The sequence below is a fragment of the Sapajus apella genome, unplaced genomic scaffold, assembly GCF_009761245.1.
Source record: "Sapajus apella isolate SASKATOON/1434 unplaced genomic scaffold, GSC_monkey_1.0 scaffold4, whole genome shotgun sequence".
Taxonomy (NCBI): domain Eukaryota; kingdom Metazoa; phylum Chordata; class Mammalia; order Primates; family Cebidae; genus Sapajus; species Sapajus apella.
This window is the reverse complement of record NW_022436944.1, coordinates 56,049,189-56,070,507: the sequence shown is the minus strand read 5'-3', so window position 1 is coordinate 56,070,507 and position 21,319 is coordinate 56,049,189. Positions and strand designations below refer to the sequence as shown.

The 21,319-nt window shown below is 44.7% G+C and overlaps 1 protein-coding gene across 3 annotated transcripts in view; it reads left to right on the top strand.

Moving 5' to 3' along the window:
• Window positions 1–7,570: 7,570 nt before the first annotated feature.
• Window positions 7,571–21,319, top strand: part of DCLK3 (doublecortin like kinase 3) — a 53,753-nt gene continuing 40,004 nt past the window's right edge. For all 3 annotated transcript variants that reach the window (XM_032269736.1, XM_032269728.1, XM_032269742.1), the window contains exon 1: window positions 7,571–7,694. In XM_032269736.1, coding sequence (XP_032125627.1) covers window positions 7,613–7,694 — 82 coding nt within the window. In that variant the 5' untranslated portion in view covers window positions 7,571–7,612. The remainder of the gene's footprint in view (window positions 7,695–21,319) is intronic.

The window sequence follows — 21,319 nt, the reverse complement described above, 5'->3', positions numbered from 1 at the left end:
ATTATTCTTAATTTTTAAAGTAGATTGTGGATTATGGGTTTCTGGGGTGGGGGCCACATTAATCTTGTTTAAAATTTATCTGGCTGGACCTTTGGGAGGCTGAGGCAGGCGGATCACCTGAGGTCAGGAGTTCGAGACCAGCCTGGCCAACATGATGAAACCCTGCCTCTACTAAAAATACAAAAATTAGCTGGGTGTGGTGGTGCATGCCTGTAGTCCCATCTACCCGGGAGGCTGAAGCAGGAGAATCGCTTGAATCCGGGAGGCAAATGTTGCAGTGAGCGGAGATTGTGCCAATATACTCCAGTCTGGGCAACAAAGCGAGACTCTGCCTCAAAAAAAAAAAATTATCTGGCTGGGCATGGTGTCTCATGCCTATAATCCCAGCACTTTGGGAGGCCAAGGTAGGCAGATTGCTTGAGCCCAGGAATTTCAAGACTAGCCTGGGCAGCATGATGAAGCCCCATATGTACAAAAAATACAAAAATTCGCCGCTTGTGGTGGTGTGCACCTGTACTCCCAGCTGCTTGGGAGGCTGAAGTGGAAGGATTGCTTAAGCCCAGGAGGTCGAGATTGCAGTGAGCTGTCAGCCTGGGTGACAGCTTGGTATCTTACCTTGGTATCAGTCACTCTTCATTATTTTTAATGATCTTTGTGTCCTTGGTGACTGGCATAGCACCTGGAAGATGCTCCTGGAGCCTTTAATAATTATTTATTCGATGAATAAATAAATAACAATCGGACAGCAAGGTGTGGTAGAAGGAGCATGGGCATTTCAGTAATGAAGGAGCACTGTATTCCAATAAAACTCTATTTCTTAAAATTGTCAGTGGACCATATTTGGCTGCAAGGGTCATATAGTTTGCACACCCCTGCCCTAGAGCAGCAAGTCCTTAAGCTAAATGCAAGAACCAGGAAAGCTCTGTCCATTTTCTCTCTGTTGGTGAGAACACCACCCATATCTGAGGTGACTTCCTATCATTTGACATTAAGATGAACAGGAAGACATTGTCGAAGGCCAACTGAATCATAGATAAATTTATTTTGAATTTTTATATAAGAGAATTTGAGCCCATAAGATAAATATTTCTTCCTAGCACTTTCACTTTCAGTGTGTCCCATACACAGGCATGCACCGTATGTATACAATTTGAAAATGAGCATGTGCAGACGCATGATTCTAACTTGGTATGCACACATGCCTTATTCTTATTGTTTACTTACTATCTCGTCTTTGCTTTTTGATTTTTTTTCAGAGCCAGCCTCTGTTGCCCAGGTGAGATCACAGCTGACTGTTTCTCAAACTTCTCAAGTGATCCTCCTGCCTTGGCCTCTCAAAGCACTAGGATTTCAGGTGTCAGCCACCATACCTGGCCCTCTTCTTCTTCTTCTTCTTTTTTTTTTTGAGGGCAGGTTTGGTAATTCAACAGAGATCACACATATTGTTATACTATGGTCTAGCTTTTTCACATTGAAGTCCAGTTCAGTTTTCTGACTAGTATGTATAAGTATAGGCAGTGATTTGAGAAATGCTTATTCAGTTTTTAAAAGTGTTATAGCATCCTATGATACTTGAAATCTTGCCCTGAATCTATTACTATACTGAAGAACTTGAGAATGTTTCAGGCTTTCCTCTAATTACTATTCTGCATTTGAAAACTGACCAGTAGTTTTGCAAAGGATTTTGTTTTTATTGCTATAATGCAGAAACAATGATCTGCCTCTTGCTTTCACAGCATTGAGTGCCATATTTGCGGGCATCAGGAGGGTCCAGATGGCAACTTTACCAGACACTGGAGATAAACTGATTTGTTTAAAAGCAGGAGCTTGCATCCAGGAAAAGTGGTAACATTTTTAGATATATTCCATAAACCATGTCTACACACAGCCTGACACACAGTTATCTGAAAAAAGTGAGAAGAGAGATTTCATGCATCAGTAATATCCAAAGGAAATCCCACATTTTATCTCAGGTAGGAGATTTGACTTCTTCCTCTTGAAACCTTTCACTAGAGTAAACTCAGGTCAAACATGGTGAGTCTGCCAAACCAGACTGAGGCATTTTGGCTGACTTCAAGGTGGGTAAGAATCACTGGCTGGAGCAAATGTACTACTGTCTCGGTTGGTTGTCAGCATTGGGGAGAGATCAGATTGGCCATGATGTAGACATTTTAAGCACACTGGCCTACCCTATTTTTCCATCCTTCTGCTGGTGGTAGTGGTGGGGCAGGGAGAATAGAATAGTTAATGGTGAACATCATGGCTTAGCAGTTTACTTATTGAGAGGAAGTGATGCTTGAGTGAGGGCTGCACAGTGGCAGAGTATGAAGCACAGTATGGAAAGAGATAGTGGCCAAGATAAAGTAAGGAATTTGTACTAGCTGGAGCCCAAATTACCTGTGGGAAAATGGCAGGAGATGAAGGTTGAGTGGTGGATAGGACTCGAGGTTGAAAAGCCTTGAAGATCATACTACGGGGTTTGGCTTTTAACCCTGAGGAGACATAGAGCCTCTGGAGGATTGTTAAACAGGGAAATTATATAATTATATAGATCAGTATGGAGAAAGATTTCCTTGACTCTAGTAGGACTGATAATCTGGAAAGGAGGATGGAAAGGATGCAGCAGTGTGAGGGAGGAGATGCTTGGGGTGGTCTAGATGGGATGCAATGGGAGTTTCAATAAGGCGATGGGGGAAGGTAGGAAGGAAGAGGAGAGAACAGAGGATTTGGTGACTGAATATGGGGTTGACAGTAATTCCTGGATTTGTGACTTGGAAAACTAAGTTATTTAAGACTGAGAATCCTGTAGAAGGGACAGATATGAGGGGAAAGAGTTTTATTTTGGCTGTGTTGTAAGGGGTACCTATGAGATATCTATCAGGAATTTTCTAGTAGGCAACTGAATTGGATTTGGGAGAGATGAGGTAATGATCCCTCAGAATTTACAACTGAGGGATTAGATAAGATCACCCAGGTTGTGTCTAGCAAAGTAAAGAATAAAACTGAGAGATAACATTTAAGGACTGAATGAAGGAAGACCCACAAAGCAGGAAAAATGTTTGCCTTGAGAAAGAAAGGGGTAGAATCAAAAGTGACTGGTGCCATAAAGGCCAGGATAGGAGAGAGGTTCAAGACTGGTCACAGCTGCCGTGAGATGAAATAAAATAAGACTGAATTGTATTTACTGAGTTTGGCAGATGAGTGGCCTTTAGCAATGCAGTTAAAGCAGCAATGCAGAGAGACAGGGAAATCAGTCACATTGTAGCTGGTCTGAGGAGCTTACCAGAGGTGGGGGAGTATAGATGGGGAATATAAAGTAATTTCTCAAGAAGTTTACCTGGGCAAGGAAGGAGAGAGATGGTGACATCTTGGGGTGCAGAGGCACATACAAATGTTCTATCAACATGATGACAAGACTGAAGAAAACACATTGCAAATTTGTTAGAATATCAATTTATAGAAAATTGGGAATTTTTCTCTTTTCTCGAGATCTCAATCTAGAGTCATCCTGGCTGATGCCATGAGGTGGGGACATTTTTCTTAGAGGCTCCATCATCCTTCTTATCTAGCTCTCTCCTGCAAACCATTCCTACAAACACAATGGTATCCTACCCAAGCTTGAGTTCCTGGAAATGTTTTCTTTCTTTCCTCAACAAAACTTACTGGGTGTCGTGGATATGCCAGTCAATTTGCCTGCCATATGTAACTTCCCCTCCTGGTTTAAAATGTCACATGAAGAGCTTCAGAATGACTGTCATTCAATGCTTCTTCCTGTCTTCTTTCCCACTGAGACATGACTGTTTGGACCAGCGATGAACACCCATCCCAAAGCACCCAGTCCAGTGCTGGCCAATGGTTTAAGTGTCCTGGTTAGAATAAATAGACTAGGCCAACTATATTCTCTCCTTGGAGAAACTGGATTCTGAAACAGCTATTGCGGGGACATTTGAGAGTAAGGTCCTGAGGTGGTTACCAGTCAGCTCATGGATGTGTTTGTAATTTCTTCAGATATCCTTAAAATGCCCTGTGCTCCCTGCCACTTAAGATGAATTGCTTGTCCTGGCGCGGTGGCTCACACCTGTAATCCAACCACGTTGGGAGGCTGACATGGGTAGATCATGAGCTCGAGATCAGCCTGGCCAACATAGTAAAACCCCTTGTCTACTAAAAATACAAATATTAGCAGGGTGTGGTGGAGGGCATCTGTAATCTCAGCTACTTGGGAGGCTGAGGCAGGAGACTAGCTTGAACCTGGAAGGTGGAGTTTGCAGTGAGCCGAGATTACGCTACAGCACTCCAGCCTGGGGTGACGGAGGGAGCTGCTTAAGTGAATTTTGCTCACCTGCAACCAAAATAGCCCTGACACCTGGGCTAGACCACAATGGCTATTGTTCCATTCTCTTTAGCTATGCTAAATGAGTTCCTACTTAAGTGACTTAGTGTAAGCATGGTGAGTAATTTTCTGTCTTCTATTTTACATTTAAATTATTGATACTGTGTGTGTTCAATGTTCTCTTGATATGAAAAAAAGTGTTTTCTTTTTTGAGTGAATTGATACAAATCATCATTTGACAGATAATAACAAGGGATGACTCCTGCTATAGCAGCTTAAACATACAGGGGTTTATTCTCTCTTAAAAAGGAAGTGCAAATTTAATACTTTGGGGTGGTATGGTAGCGTCATGGTGTCAAGGGACTATGGCTTGGCTTACTCTATGTTTCTGCTCTGTGATCCTTAGGGCTTGACTTCCACTTTTAAGGTCCCCACATGACCTAAGTAGGCTGCTGGGCCTCCAGTCATCATGAACCATCATGTTAGCTAATGTTTGCTGCAATAATCCTGAGTAACGAACCAGCCAAAGACCTAGTAGCTTACAACAACGGGCATTTTTTTGTCTCATTCCTACAGGTCTGCTTCAGGCTGCAGGTTGGCTGAACTTAGCTACCAATTGAAGTTTAGGTCTGCATCATATTTCTCCACATTTATCTTGGACCAGAAGCTAGCTATCTCGGCTACTGGCAGAAGCAGACCCGGGCAAACCAAAACATGGGAGTACTTTCCAACCCTCTGTTCACATTATGTTCAGTAACGTTCCATTGGCCAAAGTAAGAAAGATGGCCAATTAGCTGGGCTTGGTGGCATGCACCTGTAGTCCCAGCTACTCAGAAGGCTGAGGCAGGAGAATCACTTGAACCTGGGAGGTGGAGGTTGCAGTGAGCCGAGATGGTGCCATTGCACTCCAGCCTGGGCAACAAGATGAAACTATGTCTCAAAAAAAAAAAAAAAAAAAAAAAAAAAAAAGGCAGAACCGGAAATCAAGGTGTAGGGAAACACACTCCAAGTAGCATAAAGGGTGGGCTGTGGGTTGTCTAATTCAATTGAGGAAGGGAGTGAATAATTGAAATTAATAATCTCACCTACCACATGATTATCATTCTATCTGGATTACAGGACGAAGGAAAAGGGACAAAGGAGTGCATCTGTCAGCCACATCACATCAGCATCTTTAAGGCATCTACTCAGAGTCCAGTACAACACTTGCAATTACATTTCATTGGCCAGAAACTTTTCATGTGGCTGTTCCTTGCTTCAAGGGAGGCTGGAAAATGTATTTTTTCAAATTGCAGGTTGCAGTATGCTCAGCTAAAAAAATTTTTTTAAAAATACCAAATCAGAAAAGAAAATAGGTGTTGAGTAGGCAACTGGCAATTTATTTGCCAGTGTTCAACAGGATGCATTATGGGTATCCCTCACTCTTGTGAAGTAATCTGATAACTTTAGGTGCTCATTGTGATTGCTTGGTATTTGTATAACTAGTTAATATTTAAATCATGATAATCCAGCCAGTAATGAAACACTGCAAGACTGCTGCTTTGCAAGGAAGAAAACACAAGTCATCTGATTTCTCCTTTACAAAACTTAAACCTTTTACTAAAGCTCAGTTTATTTAACTTTTATTTTTTTCCCAAAATATAGGTGATAGGGCCAGGAAGAGTGGCTACAAAAAAGTACGTGCTTTTAAAAAGAAAGTATGTAAGTATTTCAAGGACACTTGTCTGCAAGAGAGATTTCCAATAGGCTCTTCCTTCGGGTTTTTACTCAAATGTTACCTTTCCCGACCACTCAACTTACATAAACACATTCCCTTTTCCCTGGTTCATTTATCTTCATACTACTTGTCACCATACTTGTTTATTTTACTATCTGTCTCTCCCTACTAGAAGGTGAGTGAGTTGAAGGCAGAGCATTTTTTGTGCTCACCGTTGGTGAATTTTATTACCGAAAGTGGTCCTTAATGATGACTTCAGGGTAGCTGGCCGACAAACCAGCTAGAATCAGGAGTTATTTTTCTCACAGCGGCATCATGGGGCGGCTGCAGCCATTTTGGAACCTTGAGACAAGTCTGAGGAGTAAAGGCGGGATGTTGAAGGTGGCCATGTGGAACTCTGGAAGGAGACTGAGTCCTAAGGTCGTCCCTGAGCAGCTGACACACGCGGAGCAGGCTTCTTCCAGGCTTCTTGTTATGTGTGATAAAGAGAAAGACAGCCCCTGCCACCTGGGAGCTGGCCTGCTTCTATCTGCGCGGCCTTGGCGCTCTATGGTGCATAAACAGTTTCACAGAACAGCAACATCAGACGCAACAACACACAAGACCACTTTGTGACTTGGTTGATAAATGCAAAAGCCAGACAACTCTGTCATCACGCCCACGGCCCTGTGGAGAGGAGAGCATGGCTGATGCAGGGAATTCATGATCTCTCACAGGAGAGTTCTGGGAGCCAGTACCCGGGAACATGGGTCCCCAGACCCCGCACTGCAGACCCGAGGGACCTGCAAATTTGAGGAACAGGTGTGTGGTGCTGGGAAGAGATACAACAACGCGAGGGGCCATTGCGCTGCCTTCAGATGGTACCAGGAAGCCGCTAAGCTGGAGGACCAGAGTGTAAGTAGGTCCCCGAACCTGGGGGGCAACAAGTGCGTGAGAGTAGGGCTGTCCTGGGACCTAGAGTCCGTGTGTGTCGGTAGCGGGAGTGGGACAGGAGGAAGGCAGGTGTGCGGAAAGTCTGGCCCCTGCACTGCAGGGAAGCACGAGGATGGCTGGCGGTCCTGGGGTCGCCTTTGGGCTGGGCTGCCCCTCCACCCCCACCCCACAGAGAACAGGGGCAGAGCGCAAGTTCAAAACCCGGCACGGCCAGGTTCCACGGCAGAACTGCCCCGGGAAGGAGAGCAGAAAAGCTGGACTGCGCGGGCCAGGAGGGGCGGGACCGCTGAGGGTCACGGGGAGAAGCGGGGGTGTGGGGGCAAGTTCAAAGCCCGGCCCCGCCCGGCCGCCAGGGCCAGGAGCTGCGTGCACGCCGGGGCCGGCGCAGAGAGGGCGGCGGCGGCTGGTGCGCGGTTGCTAAGCCCCGCGCCCCCGGAGACGTTCCCGGTGGCTGTCGCCGGGCGCTGCGCGGGGCTGACAGGCGGGTGGCGGGAGGGAGAGAAGAGGGAGAGTCGGCGCGGGCTCGAGGCTGCTCGTCGTGCCCCGCCTTCCCGCGCCTGCTCGGCCGTCGAGCCGCGTCCCGGCGCTGTCACCTCTGCTCCAGGCTCGCCCAGAGCCCGCCGCCCGCCATGCCCGCTGCCACTCCAGCCCCGAACCCGCCGCCGCCCCCTGCCCGGCCAGCCCCAGCCTGCCCGGCGCGGCCTGCCCCAGGTGAGTACCGCGCGCCCCAGCGCCGACCGTTCTAGGCGCCACCTTGGCGGGGGCGGGAGGGCTTATTCGCCTGAACTCCGGACCCCGCTCCGTGCGGGAGGGAGCAGCCGTGCCAGACCCCGCGGGGGTGTACGAAGGACGGGGTGTGTGTGTGTGTGTGTGTGTGTGTGTGTGTGTGTGTACACGTGCGCGCGCGCGGGTGTACACCACCTGAAACTCGCTTGCGAGGGGGAATAACGCGGTCCGGAGCTGATTTGAAACGCACTGGGCATCTTTCAAGGTGCAGGTGCGGTGAGGCTGCAGAAGAGCGAAGGCGCAGGGAGGGAGCTGACATTTCTTGAGCAACTCAACATGCCAAGCGCTTTACCTAGAGTTAACCTTATTTCATCCTCTCCACAAATCTGTAAAGGATGGAATTATCCCCATTTCTCAGATGAGAAAACTGAGGCCCACAGAGCTCGTGCCTTGCCAAGGGTCACGCGGCTCCATAGTGGCCGGGCTGGAGCTGGAACCCAGGTTTCTAGAGGTCTCTGACCCATCTAAATGACAAGAAACTCTCAGAACTAAAGAAACACAGAAGAACCAAAGATGATTAGGAAAAAGGATACAGGCAGAGCATTTGGGAATTAATTGGAAAATTCCAGCTCCAGCACGGACACTAAACACCGGAGCTCGTGAAATATCCTTTCAATTAATTTCAAATATGGGACCACATTTCACTCCTTTCCGTGCCTGGCTCTGGGGGCGAGATGTGGTGAGGAAGGGAGGTCTGTGCCAGTGCTGGGCAGAGGCGTCTGGGGACACCTTTTCAGAGTATCTGCCTGCTGGGAGGGGGGAAGTGTGTGAGAAGTTGTGGAGGGAACTTGGTTGTTATTTGTTCCTGACAGCTAGTCATTCTGTCACCTCACCTCCTCCTAGTTTATTCCATTTCCTTTCCTTGATGTATTGTCCAAGATGACAGCTGTCAAATTAAAGTGGGGTCCCACCTTCATCACTTGCTGTCATAAAGCCTCTTGGCATTAATTAGGTGGCCCTGCACTTGGGTAATTGTATTAGGAGCTGTGCTACTGCTTACAGGGGAGATCTGTTGGGCTGATGTTGAGCTAATGATCTCAGTGAATTGAGGCGTCTTGAGCAATAGGCAAACATTGTGCTTATCCTTAGGACAAAGCAGCAAGAAGCAAGACCCTCAGGAATTAAAAAAAATAAAAGAGTATTGGGTTTGCCTCACAGCCCAGCTTTAGAAAAGCATTTCAATTTAACATTTGGATTGCCTCACTGAAGAAAGAACAAAGCGGGGCAGAAAATGATTTCTGAAAGATGCTCTGTAGCTCATTTCATTTAGGTTTGAAATCATTTTGAGTCATGTTCTTTTATGGCCAGGTTTGCCATCTTGGTGCACATTGGTACCCTGGGTGCCTTCACTCCCAATTGTTGGTCCCTCCATCTCTTTGTTGGAGGATGACCCTTGGGCTGCAGAGCCTATGTTTATAGGGACCCAGAACAGTGAGTGCCTGGGAATTTGCATCTCCCCTGGGGCAGCCCGTATTCAATGACTGAAGGGTACTGGAGTATAAATAGTCCAGTTCCTTTGCCCTTGTTTGGGACGCTCTGAAGCATGATATCCTTTGTTTCCAGAGATCCAGTGTGGAGTGGTGTCAAGTTGACATCTATTGGTCTTTGCTTGGCTTGTTTCCCTTGCTTGGCCTGCTACTCTTCTTGTTTTACTTCTTCACATCCCCACCATTTTTTCCTCGGAATATCTCCTAATACACTTTCATAGGAATTCTTATCTCACGATATGATTCTAAGGAATCCAGGCAAAGACATGGACCCTTCTCACTGTTCATGTTTTCATTCTTCCTATGTTATCCAAATATGACTAACATCAGTAATAGGTAGCCCATGCTAACCTGTACGGTGCCTTTGTATGAATTCACAAAAGGTGTTCTCTTCTGGACAGATGGATCCCCATGCCCAGGCAAAGGATTGGCAAGCAGGTGTTCGGTGCCCACTGGCCCCCTGATCAGTGCACCTTTGGCAGTGCACATAGTACTAGCAATCGTGGTGGCATGGTGCTCAGAAAAGCAAACAACAGAGTTGCTTAATTGTCCCAGGATCTCGTTTCTTGGCTTCTCTTTTTTCCCAAGAAAAAAATCCCTCGAAGAGGGGTTTTCCCCCTTTTTTTCTCCTAGTTTTATGGAAATTTCCTAAATATTTGAGTTATTTCAGCCAGATGTTTTGGTTTTCTTTGGACAAGCTGGTTAAATGTCTTAGTTTCTTTCTAAAGCCAATAAATGGGAGGAAAACGGCTGCTTTGGCTGGTGGAATCTCAGTCCTGCAGCCTGCAGGAGGGTGGTGGTGCCTGGTCAGGAAGGGTGGGTAGATCTCCGCCAGCCTCCAGGAGCTCTCAGAGGGGCCTTGTCTTGACGGTGGGGTTACTGGGTAGGAGCTTGGATGGGCTGCTTTAGTTGGAGGCTTTTGCTTGAAGAGGTTTGCCTTTCCTTGGATCCAGGAGCCTCATTGTGTCTGATCTGGCATCCCGAGTTTCCTCACGTTTTCCTTTGGTGGCTTCTCGATAATGTCTAAATTTTGCCTGTCCGCTGATGAAGCAGAGCCCCTTTTGAAGATGCATATGTGGGGGAGTTCTTTGAAAAGAATGTTTTTGTTAACTGCTTGGTAATGTAGGTCAGAAGAGAGAAATCTAGGGAAAGTGAAAGAGTGGGAAGAAGACATCTGTACTGGGAGTTGGGGCGGGGAGTTTTGTTCCATCCTCAGAGTTCCAAAGCCTCCTGGTGACCTGGGGCAAGTCACTGAACTTCTCTAGGAACCTCGGTATCTTCGCCATTCATTTAATAACAATTGTCCAGCCGACCTCAGAGTGTTCTTTGATGATCAAAGGGAAAATATTTTCATGGACTCATCCAATGATTATAGAGGAAGCCCATAAAATCTTTATCCAGAGACAGCTGGCAATCTCTTGGGGACAGTGATATATGTGGAGGCATCAGGATATGGGCAGTGAGCAGTAGAATAGAGATAAGCACCAGATCAGTGGCTGCGTGAAGGGATGGGGAAGTCTCCAGAGCTGCTTGTGCTGGTTTTGAAGGCTAAATGTTGACCCAGAACTTTGCAAAGGGCAGGGTGTCATGTCATGTATCGTTATGGGGGTGAGTCCATCAGAACTGCCTTCACATTTGGGCTCTGACCCCTCAAACCTATGTGATCCTGAGTGAGACACCCACTTACTCTGAGCCTCAGTTTCCTTATTGGTAAAATGGGCATATGCAAATTGCTCTGAGGATTTAGTGATGTAAAGCACTTACCAGGTATTATTACAAATGGAAAATATTGTTATTAAAGTTACCTTTTAAGCTGAATGGATTCTGTTTGGCTGCCTTGTGTCAGTACTTTTCAAATATTACTGGACATATGGATCATCTGGGGATCTTATTAAAATGTAGATTCTGATTCAGGAGGTCTGGGGTGGGGCCTAAGATTCTGCTTTTCTCTCTAGCTCCTAAGTTCTTGTAGATATCGTTTGTTTAGGGACCACATTTTGAGTGTAAGGCCCTAGGCTACTCCCTCTTGGGTAAAGCCTGAGTCCTTTGTGGGGGCTGAGCAGCACTTTGTTTGGAGAGATGATGGGGAGGGTTCAGGCCTCCTAGGTGGGTCTGGCCTCGAGCTGGGGCAGAGACAGTTGGGAATTGCTGCTGTTGAGTAGAATGCTCCTAATGGGTAGGTGATGGATCAAACCCAGCTTCCTTCAAATGCCCTCAGACCAGCCACCTGGAGGAAGTTCTTCCTGGCCAAATGGTCAAATACTGCCTGCTCTTGCAGGCTGGCCCTGAAGATGTAGAGATGAATAAGCCATTGGCCCATCACTGCCCCTGCCACAGTGTGATGTGGGGAGTGGGTGAGGAGGGGTGAGACATAGCAATGTACGATTAGGACATGGTGAGATGAGCACTCTGTGGCGTTAAGGGTAATGGAGAGGGAGGTGGGAGACTTAAAAATGGGAGGAACACTTCCTCATGGTCATTATATCTGAACTGGGTTTTGATGGATGAAGTACTGTGTCTGGGATTGGAGGAGGGCAGAAGAGTGTGTGTAATAGCATTCTAAGACTGAGGAACAGGATTTTCAGAAGTTGGGTGCCATGATGAAACAGCTTGGTGTGTTTAGGTTGTTGAACTAAGAGTTGTTTGGAGCATGGAGTGTGATGGGGAGGACCTGGTCAGGAGGCAGAGCTCAGTTCATAAAGCTGTATTAGTCAGGAGGGTTTATTAAGGTTTGCTGCAGTAACAAATCAACTTCATTATTTTAGCAGTTTAACCCAACAAAGGTTACTTCTCACACACAATGTGTGTCCCTCACAGTCAACTGATAGCCAAGTTGACAGAGCTTCTCCCAGCTTTCAGCCGTGCCATCTGGAAAATGGGGCCATTATAGTCACCAGTGCAGGAAGAGCTAGTGTGAGAGGGTCTCTGGCTCTTCTGGAATGAGTACAGTGTTGCTTTTGTCCACAACCCATTGGTCAGAACTAATTGTGAGGGGGCTGGGAAATAGGGGCTGGGGGCTGGGATGGAAGAAAAGTTCAGAGAACATCAGCTCTCCCACGTATGTCTTGTTATGAAGCTTAAGCCTCATTCTGAGGCCACAGTTTCTCAAATAAGAGTAGTATGGGAATTCCTTTAAAGGAAAAAAAATTCTTGTAGATTCCTAGTGTTGCTTACATTATTTTTATTATAGTGCAGTTCAGATATGTAGTAGTTTTAAATGGGTCTAAACTTTTTATACTTAGAGCTCTCATACAACCACACAACCAAAACAAATATATAAATAAAATATCAACACAGTTACAAGTCAAATACATTTGGATTAACTTCATGAATTTTATGTTTTGGATGAAGTTTATTTTTGCTAAAATGAAATCCCTATTTCTGGTTATAACAACCGTTGTTCAGGTTCTTATGAGTTTGGTATGCGGTGTGCCATGCTGCAAGGTTGTATGACGGCTCAATTTTCTCATCAGTTTCCTCTCTGTATGCTAAGTCTGATTTGTTATTTTCTCATTAGCCTGTGATAATCAAAATAATATTTCTTGATACCAACTGTCTCAGTGTGTTTGTGCTGCCGTAAAAAAATACCTGAGCCTAGGTAATCTGTAAAAAACAGAGATTTATTTCTAACAGTTCTGGCAGCTGGCAGGCCATGATTAAGGCACCTGCAAGTTTGATATGTGGTGAAGGTTCGTTCTCTGCCTGTTGCTACACACTCCAAAGGGGATGGACCTTGTGTCTTCACACAGTGGAAGGAACAGGAGCCAACAAAGGGCCTAAGCTAGTTCTTCCCAGCCCTTTTGTCAGGCACTCATCCATTCTAGAAGGCAGAGCCCTCATGACTCAATCACTTCTCAAAGGCCCCCACCCTTCAATATCACCCCAATGGGGACTAAGTTTTAACATGAATTTTCGGGGATGTTCAGACCATAGCCTCTACTACAGTCTAAATGCAAGAAGATATATGGTGAAATTATGTGGCAGCACTTCATTGTAACATGGCCATTCAGATGATGCAGAATATGTTTCTATTGATACTTAAAAAAAGATGAATATGAAAGTGAAAACACAAGTTTAAACAAAACACAATTTTGAGAACTTGTGGACCCTCCTAAAATAGGTTTGAGGATCTCCTGAAATTTGAGAAATAGGTGGAAAACTACTGGAGTGTTTAATGGAGGGGAAGTAGATGACCAGCTTTATGGTTTAGAGACATCACTTTGCCCAGGGTGTGTGGGGTGGCGGAGGGGAGAGAGGAAGGCCAAGACAACAGAATCTGGGGTGGCTTGCAGGTAGCTGAGCTAAGATGTGATGAGGGCAGGTGCTCAGACGTAGTTAAGGGAATGGGAGGGAGGAAGCATGGATTTGAGAGACATGTAGGAGCTACAACCTACAGGACTTGGAGGTTGACTGGGATGTGGGAGGGAATGGAAGGGAAGAGGAGTCAGGGATGACTCTTGGTCTTGGAGGTTGAGGGTAATTGTTGGTGCCACTGACCAGGATGGGGACCACAGATGTCAGGTGTCTACGGGAAGAACAGGAGAGCTCAAGACCAGAACTGTGTTCTGCCATATTTACCAACCCATCTTCTCTCACTGATGTGACTTTTCCTGAACCAGTTTCTGAGAAACTGCTGCATCTTGCAGTGTCTATTTTTCTTCTACAGGACATTAATTAGTGCTCATTAGGATGATTTGAATGGCTTTATTAGCCTTTCTGTTGTGCCTGCTGCTTCTGTCCTATTGGAGCAGATGCTGGCAAAATTGCCTGATTAAGCACATACTTTTTTGTTTTCTATATGTTCAAAGGAGGTTAAAAAAGTTAAGAAAATTGTGGATGGTTCTGAGCTAGAAGCTGTCATACCATATAATGTGAGGTTAGTTTTCTGCCTTCAGTTTTTATTTTAAGAACGCAAACGATCAACTTTCCACTTTGTGTTTTTAGACAGAGATACTGAAAATTCTCTGAGGAACGAGTAGAGGTTAAGTGATCTCTAGATAATTACATAAGAAGTAAAATGGAAACTCTGCACTTTGGGGACATTCGGGGCAGAGAACACAAAGCCACACAGACAGACAAAAATTTCACAAACCGAGAATAAATCCCCGTGGTTTCTAGAGTGAAATCTCATGTCAATTAAAATTTTGGCATTAAATATTTTAAAATGTAACTTGGTATTTGCTTTTTGTATAAATAATTAACCTAATGCGCCGACTGATGGGGAGAAGCAACATGAACAGGTTGTCAGAAGTGGCTTTCACTTTCCTTTTCCCACTTGAGAAACCTCTGCTCTCTCCTGGTGTCAGGTGTTGTTTTCATAGGAGAGCTTCCAAGGCCCCCCAGGGAGATGTGTAGCCTCCCCTCCTCTGAGTCTGTCTGGAACTTGTGATAAAGGTTCTGTGAGCAAGGGCATCCCTGTCACCCCCAGATACCACATGCCACCTCAGGATGGCACCATGTCTTTTCATCACAGAATTCCCTCAGACTGGCAGGGTATTTCCCCCAACAGCAGTTTCCATACCCACAAGCTAGTCCAGGGCATCCTACAGGAAGTATCTCTGGGTGTCGGGGTTGGTTGGAGGAGCAGATTTCCTAGCAGTAACAACCATGATTTTTTGGGAATGTCTCTTCCAGGAATGGGTTAGACAAGGCTGGTTATTCGTTTTAGTTCAGATGTTGTTTTGGTTTCACAGGGCTACAACCAAAGTCCCCTGAAGCTTGGGCCTCTCCTGTGCCAGAGGCAGTGGGTCTTGCCAGATAATCCATGTGCTCCCCGTCTTTAGTAGAGGCTGTCAGTCCCTGTCCATGGTCTCTGAGCACACATCTTTCCTGTTCTGGTGGTTCCCAGTGCACGCCACTGCAACATTGTTGGACGCTTTCTTTGGTTGCAGGGGCATGGCTGGCCCCCATCTGGTGCACAGTCCCAGAAGTGCTGGGCACTTAATCTCCTAGGAGCAGCCCTCAACCACTAATGGAGGGGAATGGATGGGTGACTATTACAGTTTCTTTGCCCCTCTGGTAGGATAATTCTGAGGCATGTTCTACCCTGTCTCCCCAGAGGTTCCCGGCAGAACTGAGCCCAGGTTGACCATAGCAGTGATCTACTCTTTCATGCCACTGTCCTATGTCACTTTTCCACTCTCCTCTAGTGCTTTCTGGGATCACCTCCCAAATCAACCCGTCTCCTTGCCCCAGGCTGTGGTTTTGAGAGAGACCAACCCAAGACTCTTTTGGGGTGATTGGGGTTATGTGACCAGCTCTGGCAAATGGACTGTAGGTGGAAGTGCCATGTGTCACTTCTCATGCCAGGATACCACCATTGTCTCTCTCATCTGCTGCTGGGGCAAATTTGGAGGCTGTGTGCTTTGTATGGAAGATGAGAGATGGAGATAGCTGCTAAGTTTACACTGGGATTCATACAAGCAAGAGACATTTATTGTGGTAGCCCTGGAGATTTCTGATATTTATCAGTTAGGGGTCCTGTCTGTCTGATACACACTGTCTTCTTGGGGTGCCATCACTGATGTCAACACGTCCTCTGCTTCTCCATTCTACACTGGTCCGTAAGAACTCTTGGGATCTGCTACCCATGACCTCCTTTAATGCTTCACATTTCCAAAATCCCCTCCTCTTCAGTAGTTTGATTATATTAAAGTAAAATTTATGTTTCTCTATGGTTTTTAATTCATCTGGAAGTTATTTTGGTATTATTTGTGAAATAAGAATCTAAATTCATTTTATTTCCAAATTATTAACCAGTTGTTCCAATATTGAATAAAAATCATTCATACCTACCTGGCTAGTTTGTAATCACTAGTTTGAGAATTTAATGTATAATGAAAGGTGATTTTCATTATACACTACATTCTCATATAAAGTAGTATATATTTTGGGGCTATAGTTTTTTTTTCTTAAATTTTTGTGCAAGTACCAAGACATTGTAATTGTAGCTCTGTAATATATTTTACTATCTTCATTGCTCATTACTCATTACTCATTACTCATCTCCTTCCTATCCTCCCTCAAAAATTGCATTAGTGCTTCAATTCCACAAAAGCTACAAATTATAAATGGGAAGAACTGTTGTATTTATTAGGCTTTTACATTCTGGAATGGGCAGTCATTTAGATAGCTTTTTTAATTCCTCGTAGAGTTTTGTAGTTTTCCTTACGTTGCTCGTACACATTTTTTTGTTAGTTATTTCTAGCAATTTTCTATATGTTGACATGTAAATGTTATTAATTTTTTCATGTATTTTCAACTTATTACAGCTATGTGAAAAGCTTGTATGTACATATAACTTCACTATACATATAGAAAATTCATAGATAGTTAATGTATGTAATTAGTGATTTTTTTGTCTTATAGCTGACTACTTTCTAATTATATGTGGAAGTAAAAACATATAAAAACTATTTCATGAGAGTCCATGTACTCTAATTGCCTTTTCAGGTGGCTCAGAATAAACATATAGGTATGTCCTAGAATTGAAGTAAGTTCATGGAGAGAGGGAAGAATGGAGAGAAAAGATACATGAAGGAGTTGGGTATGTAGTAGCAATCATAGGTTCTCACCATCACGGAACAAGTGCAGAGTTACAGGTGCCATGAAAACAACTAGCTTGGGTTAACTGTGGGTTTTCTTTTTGAGACATAATCTCTCACACATTTAAAACTTACCTGTGGCCGGGCACAGTGGCTCACGCCTGTAATCCCAGCACTTTGGGAGGCCGAAGTGAGCGGATCATGAGGTCAAGAGATCGAGACCATCCTGGCCAACATGGTGAAACCCCATCTCTACTAAAATTACAAAAATTTAGCCGGGCGTGGTGGTGAGTGCCTGTAGTCCCAGCTACTCGGGAGGCTGAGGCAGGAGAATTGCTTGAAACTGGAAAACGGAAGTTGCAGTGAGCCGAGGTTGCGCCACTGCACTCCAGCCTGGCGATAGAGCGAGACTCCGTCTCAAAAAAAAAACAACTTACCTGTACGTGTCTCTGACTGGTCCTAGACACCACTAGCACCAAAGCAAAGTCTTCTCTTAGATGATTGACACTTGTCAGTAATAATGTGTTTACATTTTGGGTCTGGATAAGAAAAATGATGTCAAAAGACGCCACCTCTTCAGAGAACAGGCCTGGCGGGTCAGACTTTTAATGTAAAATAAAAGGCCACCACATCACTGACTGGGGTCTTACCTTGTGTTCAAGTTAAGAAAACCAAAATCAGTGGACTTATTAATTTAAAAAGAAAAGAGAAACAGAAAGAAAGTACATTAGTTTGAAGTTCCTTTTTCTTGGAGTCAACTGATGCCCCTTTGATGGTTGTGAACCTCCAAGTCATCTGAATTATAAGGAAGCTCTTAGTACTAGCATAAAAGTTTGCTATGCACTGGCTAGTGGAAACTTTTAGTGTTTTTTTCTTTAATGCCATTAATATTAACTTAGAATCCAAAGGATTGACGATCTTCTACAAAGACTGCATAACTGAAGATGTCTTACTCGTTTTGAAGATTATATTTTTCAAAGATGTTCTGTAGTATGAATGAAAAACTGGAATACATACTCGTATGAAGAAGTGGGGAACAGGCTGGGCATCGTGATTCACACCTGTAATCCCAGCAATTTGGGAGGCTGAGATGGGAGAATCACTTGAGCCCAGGAGTTTGAGACCAGCCTGGGCAACATAGTGAGACCCTATGTCTTTAGCAACGACAACAACAAAAATTAGCTGCGTGTGGTGGCTTAGGCCTGTAGTGTCAGCTACTTGGGAGGCAGAGGTGGGAGAATTGCTTGAGCCTGGGAGATTGAAGCTGCAGTGAGCCACGATTGCACCACGTACTCCAGTCTGGGCAACAGAGCAAGACCCTATCTCAGGAAAAAAAAAAGAAAAGACAAAAAAAAAAAAAAAATAAAGCATCTGAGAACCAACTGAAAAACCTCTGGAATTCCCATGTTCTCAGGAACGCTCGTTAGTTAGTTGCTTTTTTCCAATTGCTTTGTCTGCATTACAAGGCAAAGACAGCAGAGCCTTCTCGGTTCTCTTTGTGTTTCCTTCCTTGTGCTTTCTTAATCATAAGTACAAAGTAGGTGTCTTTATTAAGCTGTTTCCTTAGAAAGGAAAGTGGTGTTAGTGTTGAGGTACAGAGGGCTGGGTAAGGAGACAGACTGGGATCTTTGTATTTTGCTCCCAACATGTTCACCTGGCCACAAATGCGATGTGTGGGCTTTTAGATAGTCTTAAGTGAGCATGTTAACAATCAAAGAAAAAACATACATGTTGGATTTTTATTCTATTGGGAGGAGGGAGTGGGGCTTTAAATATCTGCCCATCTCAGATGGAAAAAAAAAGGAAAGTTTTATATTTTCTATGCTGCCTTGAATAACTGTCAAAAAACTCTCAGCAGTTTCTGGCTAGCTAGCTGTCTCCATCTGGAGGTTGGCATTGTGTTTTTTTAACCTACAATTAACTACCATCCGCTAAAAATTCAGCCAGTAATAGTCATATCCTTTCATAGCTTCTTAAGCATTTTTTCTTAAATGTTCTTACAGTTCTTTTCCTACCCTTGACAATATCAGTTTTTAGTGTAAAAGCTACAAAATTAGATGCCAGGGACATCACTGATGATTACCATGAATTATTTGTTCATTGGCTCACATATATTTATTATTGGCTATATGCCACTGTGGTAGGCTCCGTACTTTTAATTAATTTAAATTTAAATGGAAAATAGCCCTATGTGTCTAGTGGGTATGGTCTTAAGCACTGCAGAGCTCTAGAGAGTTGGGGAAACAGGTTAAAGTATCAAGTAAATTGTCGTATCAATGGTGATATGTGCTATGCAGAAAGAAACCAGGTTGGTGAGGGAGTGGATGGAGCAATCTGAGGGTCTTTCAGGGAGGGTCTCTTGGAGTAATGATATTAGATCCATCACAGATCTGAACAAAAGCAGGAAGGATTTTCATGAGAGAAATAGTTTCAAGATGCTTCAGGCACTTCTGGGTAATTATTTGCCTTTTGTTTTTAATGAAACAGAAGAGAAGGAATGTCTTCTACTTGTGAATTCTAAAAATGCCGCAAAACCATCAGTGCTCACTCTTACTGTAAAATACGGAGACCTTTTATAATTTTGGCCAACGGTGAGGGTCTGGTTTCCCTAGAAGCAGAACCTGAGATGTGGATTCTTGTGCATGTGATTATTCGGGGACAGCTCTCAGGAGAAGGGAGTCAGGTGGGTGGGAAGTGCGGCTAAGCACGGAAGGGGTCTCAGCTGGAGGCACATCTCGGCCCCAGCCATGGGGAGCTCTGGAACACGCATTGTACCATGGAGCTGTCTCACCCTGGGGTAAAGGCTGAGTCTTTTATACTCCTCCCCACACTTCTGTCTGTTAGTCATTGATTATAGGCTGCTCTGGGTAAAGCGGCTCCAGTCAGCCGAACTAACTCTTGGGAGACTTGGGCAGCGATGGGCCTTTGGCTGCCAACACGTGTAAGAGCTGGAGAGGGGCAGCTGCCTGGTAAAGGAATCTGGGTGGGTACCAATGACATCCATGACAGTGTGCTGGCCTTATAGAATGTGGATGGCTGTGTAGCTTTAGATAAATTTGGGGGTAGAAATAGATGAAAACTCCTGAGTGCATGCTTGGATGACCAGCCAGCACATTCTGGTGACTCAACCAATAGTCTGTTTTCATTGAATACTACTGTGGATTTATTGGGTTCTTTCGTGCAACACCTGTTCATTGCCAGCCTACCACATATGTGGCACAAGGTCTCTGTGTTTAGGATCTTGCCATGCAAGGGCCATTTATTTAGTAGACTCCATCCCAACAAATTGTATATATCTGGCAAATGCCATGATATAACATCACAAGAAACCCAAAGAAGCTTAAACACAACTCCTGTAGAAGCTAAAGGCTAATAAGGTTTATCTCTACAAAGGCTCTGAAGGCAACAGTCTGTGTTGGAACATTTGTGTCTGATGCTTTCAAAAGGCTTAGATGCAGCAGTTGGACTGTTGGAGGAACCGTATCAGTTTCTGCCCACTGAGGTTGGCTTCTCAGCAGAGAAGCAGTTCTGCCTTGGTGCTACCACTGTCAATCTGGTTTAATCTGTATGCTGACCACATGCAGGCAACCCTATGCCTGTCATCTCATTACAATCTTGACAGCTATCCTGGGAGGATGGGCTAGTGATGGCCATGCAGTCTCCTACGGCAGTGCGGACTGCTGGGTGCTCCACCAGCAGAGATGCGTTGTAGGGCCGCTGCTGAAGCTTTATGGGTCTGATTGGATGCCTGACTTCATCAGGGTATTGGTACCATGCCTCCTCTACTTTTGAATTAGAGGAAAATCAAACCCAGTCTGAATTCCCAAAAGGAATAAACGTTTTCACCTGAACCCCAACATCACCCTTCTTTGTTTGGACTTTTAGTACCCTTAGGGGAGTTGTTTTTTTTTTAGATCATCTCATCTACAGGGATATCAGGGAAAAGCTCACGTGTTTATTACCAGCTGCAGGAACACTGTGTGACTTTATTTTGCCCAATTGGATGTTGGCTGGCTTAACAACTAGGGCAGAGCTAAGCTGAGGCTGCTTTGCTTCAGTGCTGATGCCTGTTGATGTGTCTGAGTCCTGCTCTGTTTTCTCTGGATGACCTCATGAGCTTTGCATTATTCCATGTTATAAATGACACCCCTAAATCTGTTCATACCGTTGTTCAAAAACACTCAAGGTCTGCAGAAGGTCTGTTACAGTTCTTACTAACTAGCTGTGTGGCCTTAGGCTAGTTGCTTACCATCCCTGGCCTACAACTGTGTCTTACAGTTGGGGATACTGGGCTACTATCCTTTCAGTTCTAAAATGCAAAGCTCTGCACCCACACAGCTTTTGCGTCCCACACACATGTCCTCTTTAGATTGGATCTGTGGTGCTACTTTTGTTTACAAAAGATGTGTATTTCAACACAAGCAGTTTGTGAGAGTTTTTACCAGCAAGTCTAGTCAGTTGTGTAAATGACCATGTCTTGACTGTTTATGGAAAGTTCTTCCTCAGCCTGGTGGATGTA